Genomic DNA, 15,457 nt, shown 5'->3' on the forward strand with positions numbered 1-15,457 from the left:
GATTTGATTTTTGCACACCCTTAGACTGGAGACCTATGACCCCTCTTATTTGAGATGAGAGCTTGATTAAAGTAAGAACAAAAAATTGCGGCTAAGTACTTTCTCCGTTCGTTTTTACTTCTCCACTATACTAAAAATAAATATCCACTATTATTTATTCATTTTGAAAAATTAAGAAAATAATTCATTACTTAGTTCCTAATTTGTCTTTATTATTAACTATAGTTACTTTTTAACATTGAATTTACTATATTCAAAGATGATATAGTATACTTACTGTTTTATTAATTATTTTTAGAAAAGTATGTTAAGTTAAATTATATGAACAAATAAAAATAAACGGAGGGTGTATAAATTTTTCGGTAAAAAAACAAATGGATGAGTTAAAGAAGAGGGAAGGTAAGATTTACGTGTGCTATATGGTATCTTACAACACCTTTCTCCTGAGGACAATGTTCTTCTTCGTAGTTTGACAAGTCTCAGTCATTGTCCATGTTCCATTTTCTCTCTCATTCCTTGCTGTGGCAACTGAACTCAATTCTATGTATATTTTATCACAATGTCAACAGTCTTCTAGATTCGAACTCTCTAATCTAGCGTCATCATTAAAATTTAAACTTATTAAATCCAAATCCTGAGTATTTCTTTCTTCAGTTCACTAAAGCAATTCACTTTTTTTTATTTATCCAACAGTAAAACATAAACTCATATTAGCACGCTCTTGATGCAAACACACATTTTCGAAAAAACATAACACTTATTCTTCCATAAACATTTATGTTTAACAAAATAAATCGATTAAAAAAACTGTTGTCACTCAGACCTTCACTTCGTTTTTCGCCTTCTACCATTTACTCAAGAAGCAAATGACATCATGCATCTTAATTACGTAATGACTCAACAACAAAAAATTAAGCTAGAATTATGTAAATGATATGTACAAACATCATTCTAGAAAACAGTAAAGATTATGATAATGCGGTTTGTGTTCACGGAACACGAGAGCACCAACTTTACATCAACATCCATCGTTTTAAAACTTCTAATGAAAGAGAACTCTGAAAGGATTGGGTCCATCTACTCCCAAGTAAAAAGGTACGAGCTACACTACCAGAAGACAACAACGAACACCATACAGATGTATATGATTCTACTCCTCAAGATGCATCTGATGACCCAAAGGAAGGTAACAGCCAGCCATTCCCTTTGGCATGCTCCACATAGAATGTAAACTTATCCTTTGCATTCGGAATGTCAAGAGCCAGATCATCAAGCCCATCCTTGATCCTCCCAAAGCCTTTTGTCATCTGGTTAATGGTGATAAGCCCCTCATTGAAGCACTCTTGCAGCAAATCCAGCATCCTATCATTCTTCTTCTCCATTGCCATAACCAAAGCTTTCTTCACTACCTCATGATTGAAGAATGGCATCCCCATATCTCGTATGCATTGGCAAGCTTCACTGATAACACCACCACTTTCAAATTCCTCAAGAAGCTTTTGAATTTTATCCTTTGCATCCTCCACAGCCCAGCCAGTCCCACCACCCCAACACCTAAGGATCCTCTCACCAGCATGGCGTGCGGATAGAAGTGATTGAGCCATGCACACAGTCTCAGCACCACTGCTGCAATTTGGTGGCAACCTGTTCGTTATCTCCTCCAAATTCAGTGGAGCAAGGACATCATCTATTACAGCCCTAGCAACGAAAAGAGCTAGTTCATTGGAAGCATCCAAAACGTCAAGTGCTGTATCTTCTGCAGATTCCAGTAGCATCACAAATCCATTCACTATGTCTTCAGTGGAAAAAATCTCTATATGAAGTGCAGAAAGCAAAACAGATGCCATTTCCTTTTCCTTATTTTTCCTGTCCATAGCAAGGGTGATTAGCTTCTTCAGGAAAATGGGATTATACTCTGGGGCCCCCAAATCTTCCAAACTCCGGATTAGCTCCGGAATGTCATCAGACAGGAAATATTCATGGATTATATTAACGATCTGTTTTTTGTACTGCTTCACTTTTTCATCATCTGGACCATTTGCTGGTCCATCTTCACCTGAGGCTTTCAGGGAAGATGCATCAAGCCATCCCTCAGAGATTGCCCGAGGAACAATTAACTGGAATGACGTTTTTGCAGAAGGAATATCCAGAGAAAGATCATCGATACTCTCAGCCATCCTAGAAAAGCCCTTCACCATTTGACTGGAACTTATAAGACCCTCTTCTGCGGCCTCCTTTAAAAGTTTCAGAATAAGCGGTTCAGCAGACTGCATCTCCATGGCTAAAACTAAAGCTCTCTTGACAACTTCATGATAGAAAAAAGAAACTTCCAATTTTCTTATGCATCTACAGGCCTCAGCAGTGTCTCCACTCTCCACATACTCCCTCAATAGATCAGCAATTCTTTTCTTGACTTCCTCAACAGTGAAATGGGTGCTGCCACCCCAGCGCCTCTCAACAAGTTCTGCATGATGAGGAGCTGATAGATAGCTCTTCTCGGCAGTTTGCAGCACCTGTATCCCCTTGGAAGATTCTGGGAGCATTTTTCTGGCTCTTGCGATAAAAGCAGGTGGAAGAATGTCATCGACAACAGCCCGTGCGATGAACAAAGCGAGGATATCAACAGTATCTGGTATGTCCACTGCCAAGTCATCAGCAGACTCCACAAGCATGAAAAATCCCCGACTAATCTGGGTAGGGTTGATAACATTAGCATAAAGTGCAGAAAGAAGAACAGAAGCCATTTCCTTCTCCTTGTCATGCCTATCCATTGACATAGAAACAAGCCTCTTAATAAAATATGGGTGATACTCAGTTGAACCTAATTCCCTGAGATCAGACGTAGCCACTTCAACGTCACCAGTGCTGAAGTATTCCTCAATAATTGATGCTACAGATTTCTTGTAGTCGTCTAATGGATCAGAGACAGCAGTTCCAACAAGCTCATATGGCTCCTGTTCAGTCAAGGAGGAGGAAAACAACAATAATATAACAACTTTCATGAGAATTATTGAGGCAGTTTCCCCAATAAATCAAACAGCCATAAAATGAATCAATTAGTTCAGGAAAAATGGAGTTAGCATATGGAAACTCAGGGGGGTATGTATTTTGTGACATCCCTTCCTCCGTGTATCTCTATAATAATACCTAATTTTGAAGTCAAAATACTCCTCAAAACATTAATTTTGTTAACAACCACTGCTTAACCAATAAATTTGATTAGATATAATATGAAGATAAACGTGGACTACGACAAAGAAACAATTGTGGGCGCACTCCAGTAGGTTCCTTAGTGGAAAGGTTCATGTGTTCGAGTCTTAGTACAACTTCTTTGTTAAATTACTAAAAAAAGAAGAACAAAAAGACGTCATAACAAACTATTCACTGAGGAGGCAGATGTAAGCTGACAGGAAAAAGAAAGCAAATAAAGCAACCATGGTGTAAAAATTAGACAACTAGGGAAAATAACTTTGCATTGCTTTCGGCAGAAATATAGGATTGTTGTGAACCTTCACATTGGCTCTTCCCTATACAATCATGATATTTAGATTGAACTTTAATCTTCCTTCACACTGTTTCTTTCTCACCAATGATTCCCTTAATCATTCTTTAAATTGCCTTTTCTCCGTTATAACCCACAATTGTGTAATGCAGGCATTATGGGAGCTTTCTGGTGTATCATACAATGGTACATTGCCAATAAATGAATTTATTTGATCAATTATTCCAAAAGAGATATATGATGGACGATAGTACTCCAATAAAGAATAATGTAACGTGCAACATATAAGTATATAACCAAATCTAAAGTTATTTTATCACCAAGACCAGTCTAGTTTCTGTAGGACTCACCTCACCACTATCATAGTTGGGATCATTCTTATCGATCTGAGATTCACCATCAGTATCTAGCCATCTTCCCCAGGTGCCTTTACCACCAGCTCCATCTGTTTTAGACCATCAAATGCAGGAAAGCCTTCAGTATATGTGCAGAGAAAGAAATGAAAAGGAGAAAACATTTACAAGCTGCATGATACTTGCAATTGAGAACGCTGAAGGCAATATCAGAAGGAAGGAAGAAAGCAAAATTATACCAAGGAGGCAACTTGAACTACAAATAAAAAAAAACAAAAAACATGATACAGATGCATCTAGCTCTAATAAATGTAACTTCAGGCTTTAATAGAAAGGGGAAATAAACAAATCATACCCACGATCCTAACAGGCAAAACCAAATTAACACTACAGTTGCACCTGACAAATAAACTCAAGTTTTTGCATTCCCTGTATATTAGCACTGGTTTAGATTATCATTTGATGCTTCACAATGAGCTTCGACACTTCAACTTCTAATTAGTTAAAACAAAATTGGATATTTACTTGTTGGCTTCTATCTACCAACAACCATTGGATTTCCATGGCTCAAATGTTGATATACTTGTCAGACTAATCTTTACAACTCATAAAAGTGAAAAGAGATCTACCGAATACTTCTTCCTGAAAACATTCAGTGTTCAAGGCACACCTATTAAAGCTATAAAACAGCTATATCCTCTTAAATGTGTGTGAATAATTTGCACAGACAGCGTCACAAAAATTGTATGTAGCCCAAAAGCAGTGGTATTGGCATCAAAGTATAGAGCCACCAGATTCACAAGGATATCAAGACATTTCTAATTTAAAATGATAAAAAGCAACAACTATGCAGCAGTAAAGGATACATTGAAACATTTTGAAAGAATGTTGTAAATGGAGAACTCCTGCAGTCAATATGACTAGAACTAAAGTAGGAAGAGTTACTCTAGATGTATTTCACTTATCATCCAGTTTTATGACAAAACACTGACTTGAAGAAGTACTGACAAATAAATGAAAGCAAAAATATATCCGCAAATAAGGATTAATGTTTGATTAATATTCTCCTTTTCTAACAAAATACAAAAGAAAAGAACTAACCTACTTCTTGATATAGTCTACTTTATATATATGTGTGTGTGTGCGCGCGCGCGCGCACGCGCTTACCAAGAACTCTCAGAGCATCAAATTAAGATGAGAAAGAAGCATTGTTTTATACATAGTAAATGAGACCAAATCAATAAATTATGTAACATCATATGATAAAGCAACAAAATGCAAATAAAACACAAATTGTGTACATCATACTAACTCTTCTGATGAGTTTTGGTTTCTTAAAATGTATTCAAAATTAAATAACCTCATTAAAAGTGATAGGAAGCAATTTTTCTAATAAAGGGTACCAAACGATTACTAAACAAGTCATTATTCATTAGATTCTGCAAATCGTTCTTAATCAATTTCATTGGAGAGTAAGAAGATGAAAGGATAGAAAAACAAACATAGCACAACAACTAATTAGGGAAAAGCCAGATCCTTCTCAATACATCCAAATAGATTTTGTCGCAAATTTTACTGATACGATTTTGGAGTAATTGGTTCAACATTTTGTTAAGTGTTGTCCACCAAGAGGTCAGCGGTTCAAACCTGGATGGTGTATCATTTTGTAGATTGAATCGCAAAAACTTTAAAACAATAATAAATGTGGCCACCACAATTAGAACTCGCAACATCTGTATCGGAAACTACGACACCAGACCACATGAGCTGTGTAGCTACTTGTGTCAAGGAGTGTCATTTTACTCAATATACCCTCTATTTTTCTCTCTCTTCATTATATATATACATATTCAGTAAAATATTCCGTCGAAGCAGTGCAACGTGACACTGCTTGCCTTAAGGTAAAGCTGCCCCTGGCTAGGACATTTCTTTTCTTTTCTTTTTTGGTCACTTTTAAAGCCTATCCCTTTGTCGCCAAAATTACTAATACTATTTTGGAGTACTTTGTTCAACATTTGGTTAAGCATTAACTACCAAGAGGCCAGCAGTTCGAACCTAAATGGTGTATCATTGTGTAGATTGAAGCGCAAAAACTTCAAAACAATAATAAATGTGGCCACCACCATTAGAACTCGCGACATCTTTATTGAAAGCTACGGCGACAGACCATATGAGCTGTGTCGCTCCTTGTGTCAGGGAGTGTCATTTTACTCAATATACAGTGGCGGACCTATGCTATGTATTATGGATGCTTAAGCACCCATTGACTTTTGTGACAAACACTATTATTTATGTGCAAAATCTAGTATTTCATTGAAATAAATTAACTGAGCACCCACTCTATGTAGCAATTTCCAAATTAAAAATAGTTGAGCACCCGTGATACAATATTTCTGGATCTACCAATGTCAATATACCCTCTATTTTTTCTCTCTTAATTATATATACATATTCAGTAAAAAATTCCGTTGAAACAGTGCAACGTAACACCGCTTGCCTTAAGGTAAAGCCTCCCCTGGCTACAACATTTCTTTTTTTCTTCTTTTATGGTCATTATTAATTACTGATATGATTTTGGAGTAATTGGTTCAACATTTTGTTAAGCATTAACTACCAAGAGGTCAGCAGTTCAAACCTGGATGGTGTATCATTTTGTAGATTGAATTACAAAAACTTCAAAACAATAATAAATGTGGCCACCACGATTAGAACTCGCGACATCTATACTTAAAACTTAGGCACCTAACCATATGACTTGTGTGGCTCCTTGTGTCAAGAAGTGTTATTTTACATATTGTACCCTCTATTTTTGTTCTGTCTATAATTATATAGACATAATCCGTAAAAAAAGTCAATGAAGCAATGTCTCGTGACACAGCTTGGTCTAAGGTGAATCTGCCCCAGCTACAACATTTTTTTTATTTTTTTTTAAAACTTTTTGGGTCACTATTAAACCCTATCCATGACACGATTGTTTTGAAACTAAGTTCATCTAGAAAGTACAGCAATCCACATTCAAAGTATGAAGTAAGTAAATATTAGCCCACTGCCCCCCTTCATAAAGGATTTACAATGCCATTAGTGGTTCAACTACTCACACTAGATTAGAATCACTTCAACAATTTAATTACAATAAAAGTAGGTCATAATTCAGAACTTCAAACACCGAATTGAAACTTAAGAAGAACTACAATGTCATCACGATTCAGCATAGAACACTCACCCTTCTTAACACGGATATGCTTCCCTGAGTGCGTCCGTCGTACATGTCTCCCAGCAATCCCAGCTGTGGATGCCTTTCCACCGCCTGGTGCCTTGACGAGATGTTCCGTCAAGAGCACAGACGCAGACTTAGCAGCAGCACCTGGAGACTTCAGAGTCGGTGACTTTGGAGAAGATGACAAAACATCCTCATTCGGCGGTGCAAATTTCAGCATCTCCCTCTGTCCTTCAGTCAAAAATCCCTCATTCGACGCCATTCCACAGAACCTACACATATCAAAACAATCAGTAACAACACGAAACGGTTACAAAAAAAAATAAAAAAATCACAAAATAAATCAAGTTGTGATTACCTCTCCGCACCGAGTGGCAACAGTGAAGAGAGAGATACCAGTTCGAAACGCTTGAAAATCTCCCTCTAGCAAATGAATTCCTCCGTCCTTGGCTCGGATCTCGAGCCAAGAGAGGATTAGAAAAATCGAGAATCGGATCCTCAAATAGTTGAAATCGATACAAACTCCAGTGAAACCCTAGATCAATGGAAGACGATGAGTATAAATATATGAATTTGTATGTATAGGTGTTATGGATTTATAGATTGAGATTTGCTTGAAATAAGCGTGAAGAGAGTGAGTGGAAATGGATGAGAACGAAGAGCATAAATAGGGAGGCTACGGTTACATTTACACGTCAGCGAACAACATGAGTCTATCCACGTGTCCTTCGCATTTAAGCTGCGACTCTAGTCGTGGGGCTCCATTCAGAGTGCCCCGATTAGGGTTTTTCTTATTTTCGAAGTTACAATAATACCCCTCACTTGCATACTACTATTGCCAAACGTGACAAAAAAATCATATGTCTAGCCAAATTCTTTATTATTATCGGGGGTATTTCTGGACTAATAAGTAATAAAGAATAAAGATAATGTTCGGATTAATTTAAGCGCTTTAATACTATTTGATAAAACATATATGTATAGAAATTAGTTATATGACGATTTTGTTTGTACTATAGTTTAACCTCTACTCTATCATGATTATTTGTTGTTAAATCACACCATTTAATTGGGAAAATGGTTTAAATAGATAGAATTTATTGTAACATATTTATAATTTATGGATATTCTATTAATCTTAGATATATTTTAAAGCATTGTTTTGATATTTATCGGGTGATTAGGGTAAGAAACTAAACACACGTTCACAACGCGCGTATAACATTAATTGAAATTTTGTCCACCAATATGATTTATCCACGTGGGGGAAAATAATGGTAATTTTTCATTTTGTCTGAAATACATCATTCCTGACCTGGTATTTATCGAATAAGAAAATAACAAATTAGATTTTGTTATTCTGTTTGCAGACATACACTGAATGAAAAGTAAAAAAAAATATTGTCGTTATCGATCCATTTCGCTTTGAAATGAACTAAAATTAAAACGCTATCCTTCACGCTCTTGAAACAACCTAAATATTGAAACGGTATCCTTCGCACTCTTGAAGCAAACTAAAAATTGAAACCCTATCATTCACGCTCTTGAACCAAACTAAAAATTGAAACCCTATCATTCATTCTTCAGCTTTTTCATGAAAAATTTAGTTGAATATTTTCAAATTTAATCTCGTGAATTATTATATTCTTTTGTAAACGAGTTTTGAAGCGTGTTTCACAAGATTTTGGTTCAATTTTTTGAAAGATTTGAATAATTTACCTCTTCAAAATAACTTCTAAACCCAGAGAAGAAAGTGATTTTTTTTAGCTTCAATCTCGAAAAGGAAATGGATCTACAAATTAGAGACGATGTACTTAAAGAAAAAAATAATGAAAAGTTGCAATTATTTCTCTTTTACATGACTAAAATACATTGTCAACACAATTATAAATAATTCCTTACGTGCTTTGTACACGTGTATTAAATTTCTTATCCTAGCTACTTTATAAATGTCAACAAAATATTTTAAAAATACATTCAATTGGTTATAGAATTTGAATTTAAACGTTATTTTAGACACTCTCGCACCACCCTCCTTTGATTCACAAGCTTAAACGAGTTATTTGAAGAAAAAAAAGACTTTAATCCTTCTTGTATTAAGACAATAAATATACTGGACACCCGCACGCAGGGAAGATCCCCTCATTACAAACTCCATAAGCCCACAAGTGTTATACTGGTCACATATGTTCTTATTCAATGTTTTTACTTCCTCCCAGCAATTGATAGAATTAGTCCATCTCAAGAACTGCATTTTCTCTCTGGGTTCAGTAAAATTATCAAACTCAAGTTGTTCTTGGCTTTGAATGTGAAATAAATTGCGTCCATACCGACATTGAATATTGGTTTGAATTCCTAGTTATCCATGAAGGCAGAACTACCACTGAATCTTTGTCCATCTCCACTGGTAAAGACGTGTTTGTGAAGAATACTGATAGGTTTGAATACAAATTCCTTAACTCTCTTTAATTAGAATTTGAAATTGATGAAGTTGAGCATGATTTTGGGGGAAATAAACGATATGGGTGGAGAGTTTGAGGAATGTATCGGAGATTAATTAGGAGAGAGAGTGAGGGAAATAAGAATTTTTGTGATTTTTTTAAATGGTAGGAAATTTTAAAAAATATGATAAATTAAATTGTGTATTTAAGTAATTTTTTCATAAATACATTGTCTTAAGATGGAGATACTGCCCCTCCACTTTTTCATGACTATTCGTAATTAAATCACACCATTTAATTGGAGAAATGGTTAAAATAGATTGAATTTATAGTGACATATTTATAATTTACGAAAAATCTGTTAATCTTAGATATATTTTAAAGCATTCTTTTGATATTTATCGAGTGAATAGGGTAAGAAATTAAACTCACGTACTCAAAGCACATATAGTATTAGTTAAAACCCTGGCCCACCAATAACCAGTATGGTTTAGTCACATGGAAGAAAAATAATGGTAATTTTTATTTTACCTAAAGTACATTATTCCTAACTTGGTATTTATTGGGTGAGAAAATAACATATCATATCTTTTTCTTTTGTTTGCACACGCACATTGAATAAAAAGTCAAAACGATATTGTCGTAATCGGTCCATTTCGCTTTTGAAAAAAATAAAAATTGAAACCCTATCCTTCACTCTTCAATTGTCTATGGAAAAATTAGTTGTATCTCTTCAAATTTTATTTTGTGAATCATAATATTATTTCGCAAATCATAATATTATTTCGCAAACGTATTTTAACGCGTGTTGCATAAGATTTTTGTTAAATTTTTTCTAAAAAAAATTGAATAGTTTTGTTGGAGCTTACCTCTTCGAGACAACTGCGAAATTTAGAGTGAAAATAATTTTTTCAAACTTCAATCTGAATAAGGATTAAATTTACGAAATAAAAATATTGTACTAAATGGAGAAAATGAAAAGTAACAATTATTACATTTAAATTACAATTATTTCTTTCTTTGTGTACATGTGTTCAATTTCTTGCCCTACTCATTCCATAAATGTCCAAAAAGTATTTCAAAAACATATTCAATAAGTTATATAATTAAAACGGCAAAGGGCCAAATATACCCCTGTACTATATGAAATAGTTTAAATATACCCCTAGTTATACTTTTGGGCCAAATGTACCCCTCACGTTATACTTTCGGGATAAATATACCCTTATGACTAACATATGCCACGTGGACGACTGAGATTAAGTGAACTGTTCAATTTAAAATAAATCAAATTAGGATATAACCCTCCCCGCCCCAATAACTTGACCCGACCTAATATGTAAAATTAACCCACCCAATTTGTCTTTCAAACAAAAAAACCTACTGGGCGATTGAGTTCTTGCTCTCCAGCAACGTCTACAACTTGGAGCCTCTTCATCGCAAAGATTTTTGCTCAAGGGTATGATTTCTTTTCTTCTTCAAACTTTATAGCTGGTATGATTTCTTTTCTTCTTCAAACTTTATAGCTGGTATGATTTCTTTTCTTCTTCAAACTTTATAGCCTAAGATTTTGAGTATGATTGAAACTTTATAGTCTAGGGTTGTTTTTTTTGTATAATTTCTTTCATTGTTTGGAGTTTCATAGTCTAGGATTTTGGGTATGATTTATTTTCTTGCTTCAAATTTCATAGCCTAAGGTTTTGGATATGGTTTAGGTTTTTGGGTATTGATTCAAATTCAACATAATATGTTTATATATATTATGTTGGTTACTGTCTTGATTTGGTGTCGAATTTATTTGCACTAGTACTCTTGATTTGTGATCCCGAATAATTTAGAAATTATTTTTATTTGTGTATGAAAATATGTTAAATTTTTATCTTCTTTATTCTTCAACAGTTAGTCACTTTCATATATTATATTCTTCTACAATCATGAAATGTGGTCCCTTTTGTATTTTTTTTATCCTTCATCAGTCATAAAATATGGTATCTTTCACGTTTTCTATTCTTTTACAATCACGAAATGGGTCCCTTTTAAATTTTTAATTCTATAATTTTAAAGTATCTTTTTTTTTGTTTTTTAGTCAGTTTCTTTAATCTATTGTGGGGATGATTAAATATTAAGTATTTACACCAGAGTCTGCTATGTTGAAATGCTTTATACATAGCTATGAACTTTTGTGGTTTAATTTTACATAAAATTTGACCTTTCCAGATGATATATCAATATTATAGAAACTATTGTTCATGTTGATGTTTGAACCAAACTAAAATGCTTCCTACTTTTGTGTCTTAATTGAGGCTAAATATGTTAACTTAATACAAGTATTTATGAAATAATAGTGGTTCTTTTTAGAGTGAATGGAAATAGTGTCTATTGTTAAGTTTTAGTTGCAAAAGTTTGGATGTTTAAGAGTAATAGTTTATTCAAGACAAAGTGAGTTTGTGATTGAATTAATGCAAACAAGTTAATTATGGGACAGAAGTTGTACCATTATTAATTCCTATCGGTTCCCCTAACTTCACAACTGTTCTCTTTCTTTTGAAAATTATGTTGTTTATTTTGTTTTACCAAATATTTTCAGGCACTAAAATGGTTAATGTTGACATATATTTCAACTATGGAGGTGAATGGATTAGAGAGCCTATTGTCTTGTACAAGAAGAGGTCGTACAACCTATGGAGAGGGTATGATTCAGACCTCTTTCTTTTATTGATATCATCAATGAGTACACTACTCGATTTGGATTTGTGTGTGTGCAACAATTAATTGTAAAGGGTCCTTGTGGAAGATATTATGAAATAGAAGGAGATATTGGAATTAGGAAACTACTATCTCTTGTGTCCAATGAGTTCTTTATAATAAATATGTTTGTTGTAGAAAAGTGTGAACTATTTGTATCTGTTCCTAATATTGTTCAATATGCTGAATCACTTTTCTCATTAGTTACTGAAAATGGTACTGATTGTAGTGAGACTGAAAGTGAAGCTGTAAATGATTCTTCAGAATATGATTTTGAAGAATTAGAGGCTTTTGCTACTGAAAAAAAAAAGAAATATCTGAGGACTTGCATGATTATTTAGAGTTGTATAAGGGTATGTCCTTCAAGGATATACCAGAAGCAAGACAATGCATCAGACTTTATGCATTAGGCAAGAAGATAAAGTTAACTGTAGTTAAAAGTGACAGGTCCAAATTGAGGTTTACATGTAGTGAAGGGGCATGCCCATTTGTATGTCATATTTCTGGGGATGCTCATACTCCTGGGGTGAGAATTAAGACTCTAAATGATAATCATACATGTTGGCCAACATTTGATAATCATGTGGTTGATTACTCTATCATAGCTCAATATTTTAAGAAAAAGTTACAAGAAAATCTAAAATTTAAGATAAAGGAAATGAGGGCTGGTTTGCACAATGCTTTTAAGTTAAAAGCTAGCCAAGGAAAGTGCAAAAGAGCTAAAAGAATAATTTTGGAAACTTTAGAAGGTGGTTTTACTGATGGTTATAACAAACTTGAGGCTTATGCCATTGAACTGAAGGAATCTAATTCAGGAAGTGATATTGTGATTAATTTATCTAAGGAAGCACTTGCTCAAGGCAAAAGAAAATTTCTTAGAAGGAATTTGCACTTGTAGGGCATGGGATCTTGAAGGAATTCCATGTCCTCATACAATTAAAGCCTTGTTGCATAAAAGAATCAATCATTTAACTGAAATGAATTGGTATCACAACAATGAGGCATTTCTACTAACTTACAAGCATAAGTTGCAACCTATAAGGGGAATTTTTTTTTGAAAAATTGACCCTCTTCAAGCAATGGAGCCACCAGAGTTTGTCAAGCTTGTTGGCAGGCCTAGAACTAAGAGAGTTAGACAGAAAGATGAAACACTTAAGAGGCAAGGTGAGTGGGTTGTGTCAAGACAAGGTAGAGTAATGACATGTAACAATTGTGGAGAGCCAAATCATAACGTTAGGGGCTGTGACAAGGTAGTTTATTAAATAGTTTAATTAACAGTTGTATGGAGTATTTATATTTTCTAACTTTTTGCTTGTCACAGTCAAAATATGAAAAAATGCTTGCTACGAAAAATGGAAAGAAAAAGCAGCGTAAAAGAGGTTTAGTTGATGAGGGAGAACCTTTTTAAACTGAAGAGAGCATCAACCAAATAGCCCCTCAAGAAACACAAAACAATCAAAGTAACATGTTCTCTGACTATGAATATGATGAAGATCATTGTCTACATCCTACAATTATTTCAGAGCCTCTTACTAGGCTTCAAATGAGACAACAACAATAAATACCAACAGGAAGAAGGGTAATAAGCTTCAAAGGTGATCACAATGGTATAAGTGATCCAACAAATCTTTCAATACAACTAAAAAGCTTAACTTGGAAAGGTAAAGATACAATTACGATCAATCAACTGGAAGTTCAAAGTCAAGAAAGAATTGCAAAGTTGAAGCCAAAAAAGGGACAATATCAGTTTGGTTAACTTTTGTTAAGTTTGTGGACAATTTAATTTGATGATGTAACTACTGTTTAAACAGTACTTTTGGGAAAATAGCTTTTGTAAAGTTGGGAATGTTGCATCAAAACTTAGGTTGTATAAGTTTTTGGGGTTATATTGTGACATCCAAACGATATTTGATGATTTCATGTTATTTTATGTTGCATTGGCAGTTTAGTATGCTGAATATTATGTTAAATTTTCTAAAATTTTAATTGAAATCTACAGTATTTCGTGTTGAATCGTGCAGTCTAGTTTGTTGAAATATTATGTTTAGTTTTCTGAATTTTGGTCGAAATCGACAGTTTGTGCAATTTTACTTGATTTGTTATACTTGGCAGTTGCACTCTTATAAGAAATGTTGCTGCACTTTGAGGCTAATTGTTGTTGCATTTTGATGCTAGCATTGTTGCACTTTTGAGGCAAATCATTGCTACATCTTAAATCAAATTTGTGGCTATATTTTGAGACTAAATTTGTGACTATATTTTGAGATAGTGTGCTGCCACATATGGATGAAACTACATTTTTTTTAGCCAAACTCTTGCTACATTTTTTACCATTTGTTGTTATATTTTGAGGTGAAATGTTGTTGTGCTAGTTAGTTAGCATGTGGATGGAACTAAGCTAATATTTTTGGGCTAATGTGTGGCTTCATGTTGATGAAAATAGTTGTTGCACCTTAGCTATTAAACAAATGTTGCTAACTTAGTTGCTTCATGCTGATCAATATCTTCCTTAAAGGAAAATCGAGGTATTTTGTTTGAAATTGTTATCATAAGATATAAAAATAATTAGTATAGCAACAACACAACTATATAGCAGCTATATAATTGAACTATTTGAACTCATATTATTGAGATTATAAAGACCAACTAACTAATATGTTTTCCTAATATGTTTTATATGAGTTGACAAACTATAGAATGTGCTTACAGAAAATAACGATCTTTATGCTCTGAAAGCAGAAATCTTCAACACCAAGTTCTGAACTTTTCAGGTGGCACAAGCAAAGGAATTTCGATGGAGTTAGTTGACCGAGTTAGGCTGATTTTAACATTGACCAGTTTATCTATTTTCACATATTATACCTTCTGGGTCATCATTCTGCCTTTTGTTAACAACGATCATTTCGTGCATAAGTATTTTCTACCTCAAGAATACGCAATTCCCATTTCTATATATGTTGCAGTAGCACTAATCTGCTTCTTGAGCATCTGTATTGGATACGTCATGCTCGAGTCTAAGAAGAAGAAGGCATGATAAGGCAATGGCAAGTCCTTTTTTTGCTCTATCGAATTCATGATAATTGATAATTTTTTCTTGATATATTTTTAGCGCTTCTCGTTTTAAATAGCCCATGTCATAGATCACATAGAGTTTTCTGTATTCTTGAGTTCCTATGAGTTTCCTAGCTGAAATTTTTTA

At 34.0% G+C, this 15,457-nt stretch overlaps 2 protein-coding genes across 2 annotated transcripts; one reads left to right on the forward strand and one right to left on the reverse strand.

Annotated features, from left to right (window-relative positions):
* Positions 1 to 949: 949 nt before the first annotated feature.
* On the reverse strand, positions 950 to 7,703 carry LOC125823977 (MA3 DOMAIN-CONTAINING TRANSLATION REGULATORY FACTOR 1-like). Its single transcript, XM_049503328.1, has 4 exons — positions 7,431 to 7,703; positions 7,079 to 7,344; positions 3,853 to 3,947; positions 950 to 2,954 (listed from the first exon to the last, which is right to left on the reverse strand). The coding sequence occupies exons 2-4, from the start codon at positions 7,332 to 7,334 to the stop codon at positions 1,158 to 1,160; spliced, it is 2,148 nt and encodes a 715-aa protein (XP_049359285.1). The 5' UTR covers positions 7,335 to 7,344; positions 7,431 to 7,703; the 3' UTR covers positions 950 to 1,157.
* Positions 7,704 to 15,052: 7,349 nt separating this feature from the next.
* LOC125823998 (dolichol-phosphate mannose synthase subunit 2-like) lies at positions 15,053 to 15,292 on the forward strand. Its single transcript, XM_049503354.1, has one exon. The coding sequence runs from the start codon at positions 15,053 to 15,055 to the stop codon at positions 15,290 to 15,292; it is 240 nt and encodes a 79-aa protein (XP_049359311.1).
* The last annotated feature ends 165 nt before the right edge of the window (positions 15,293 to 15,457 follow it).

Source organism: Solanum verrucosum, unplaced genomic scaffold, assembly GCF_900185275.1.
Source record: "Solanum verrucosum unplaced genomic scaffold, falcon-dt-bn FXZP01000088.1, whole genome shotgun sequence".
In the NCBI taxonomy this organism is placed as follows: domain Eukaryota; kingdom Viridiplantae; phylum Streptophyta; class Magnoliopsida; order Solanales; family Solanaceae; genus Solanum; species Solanum verrucosum.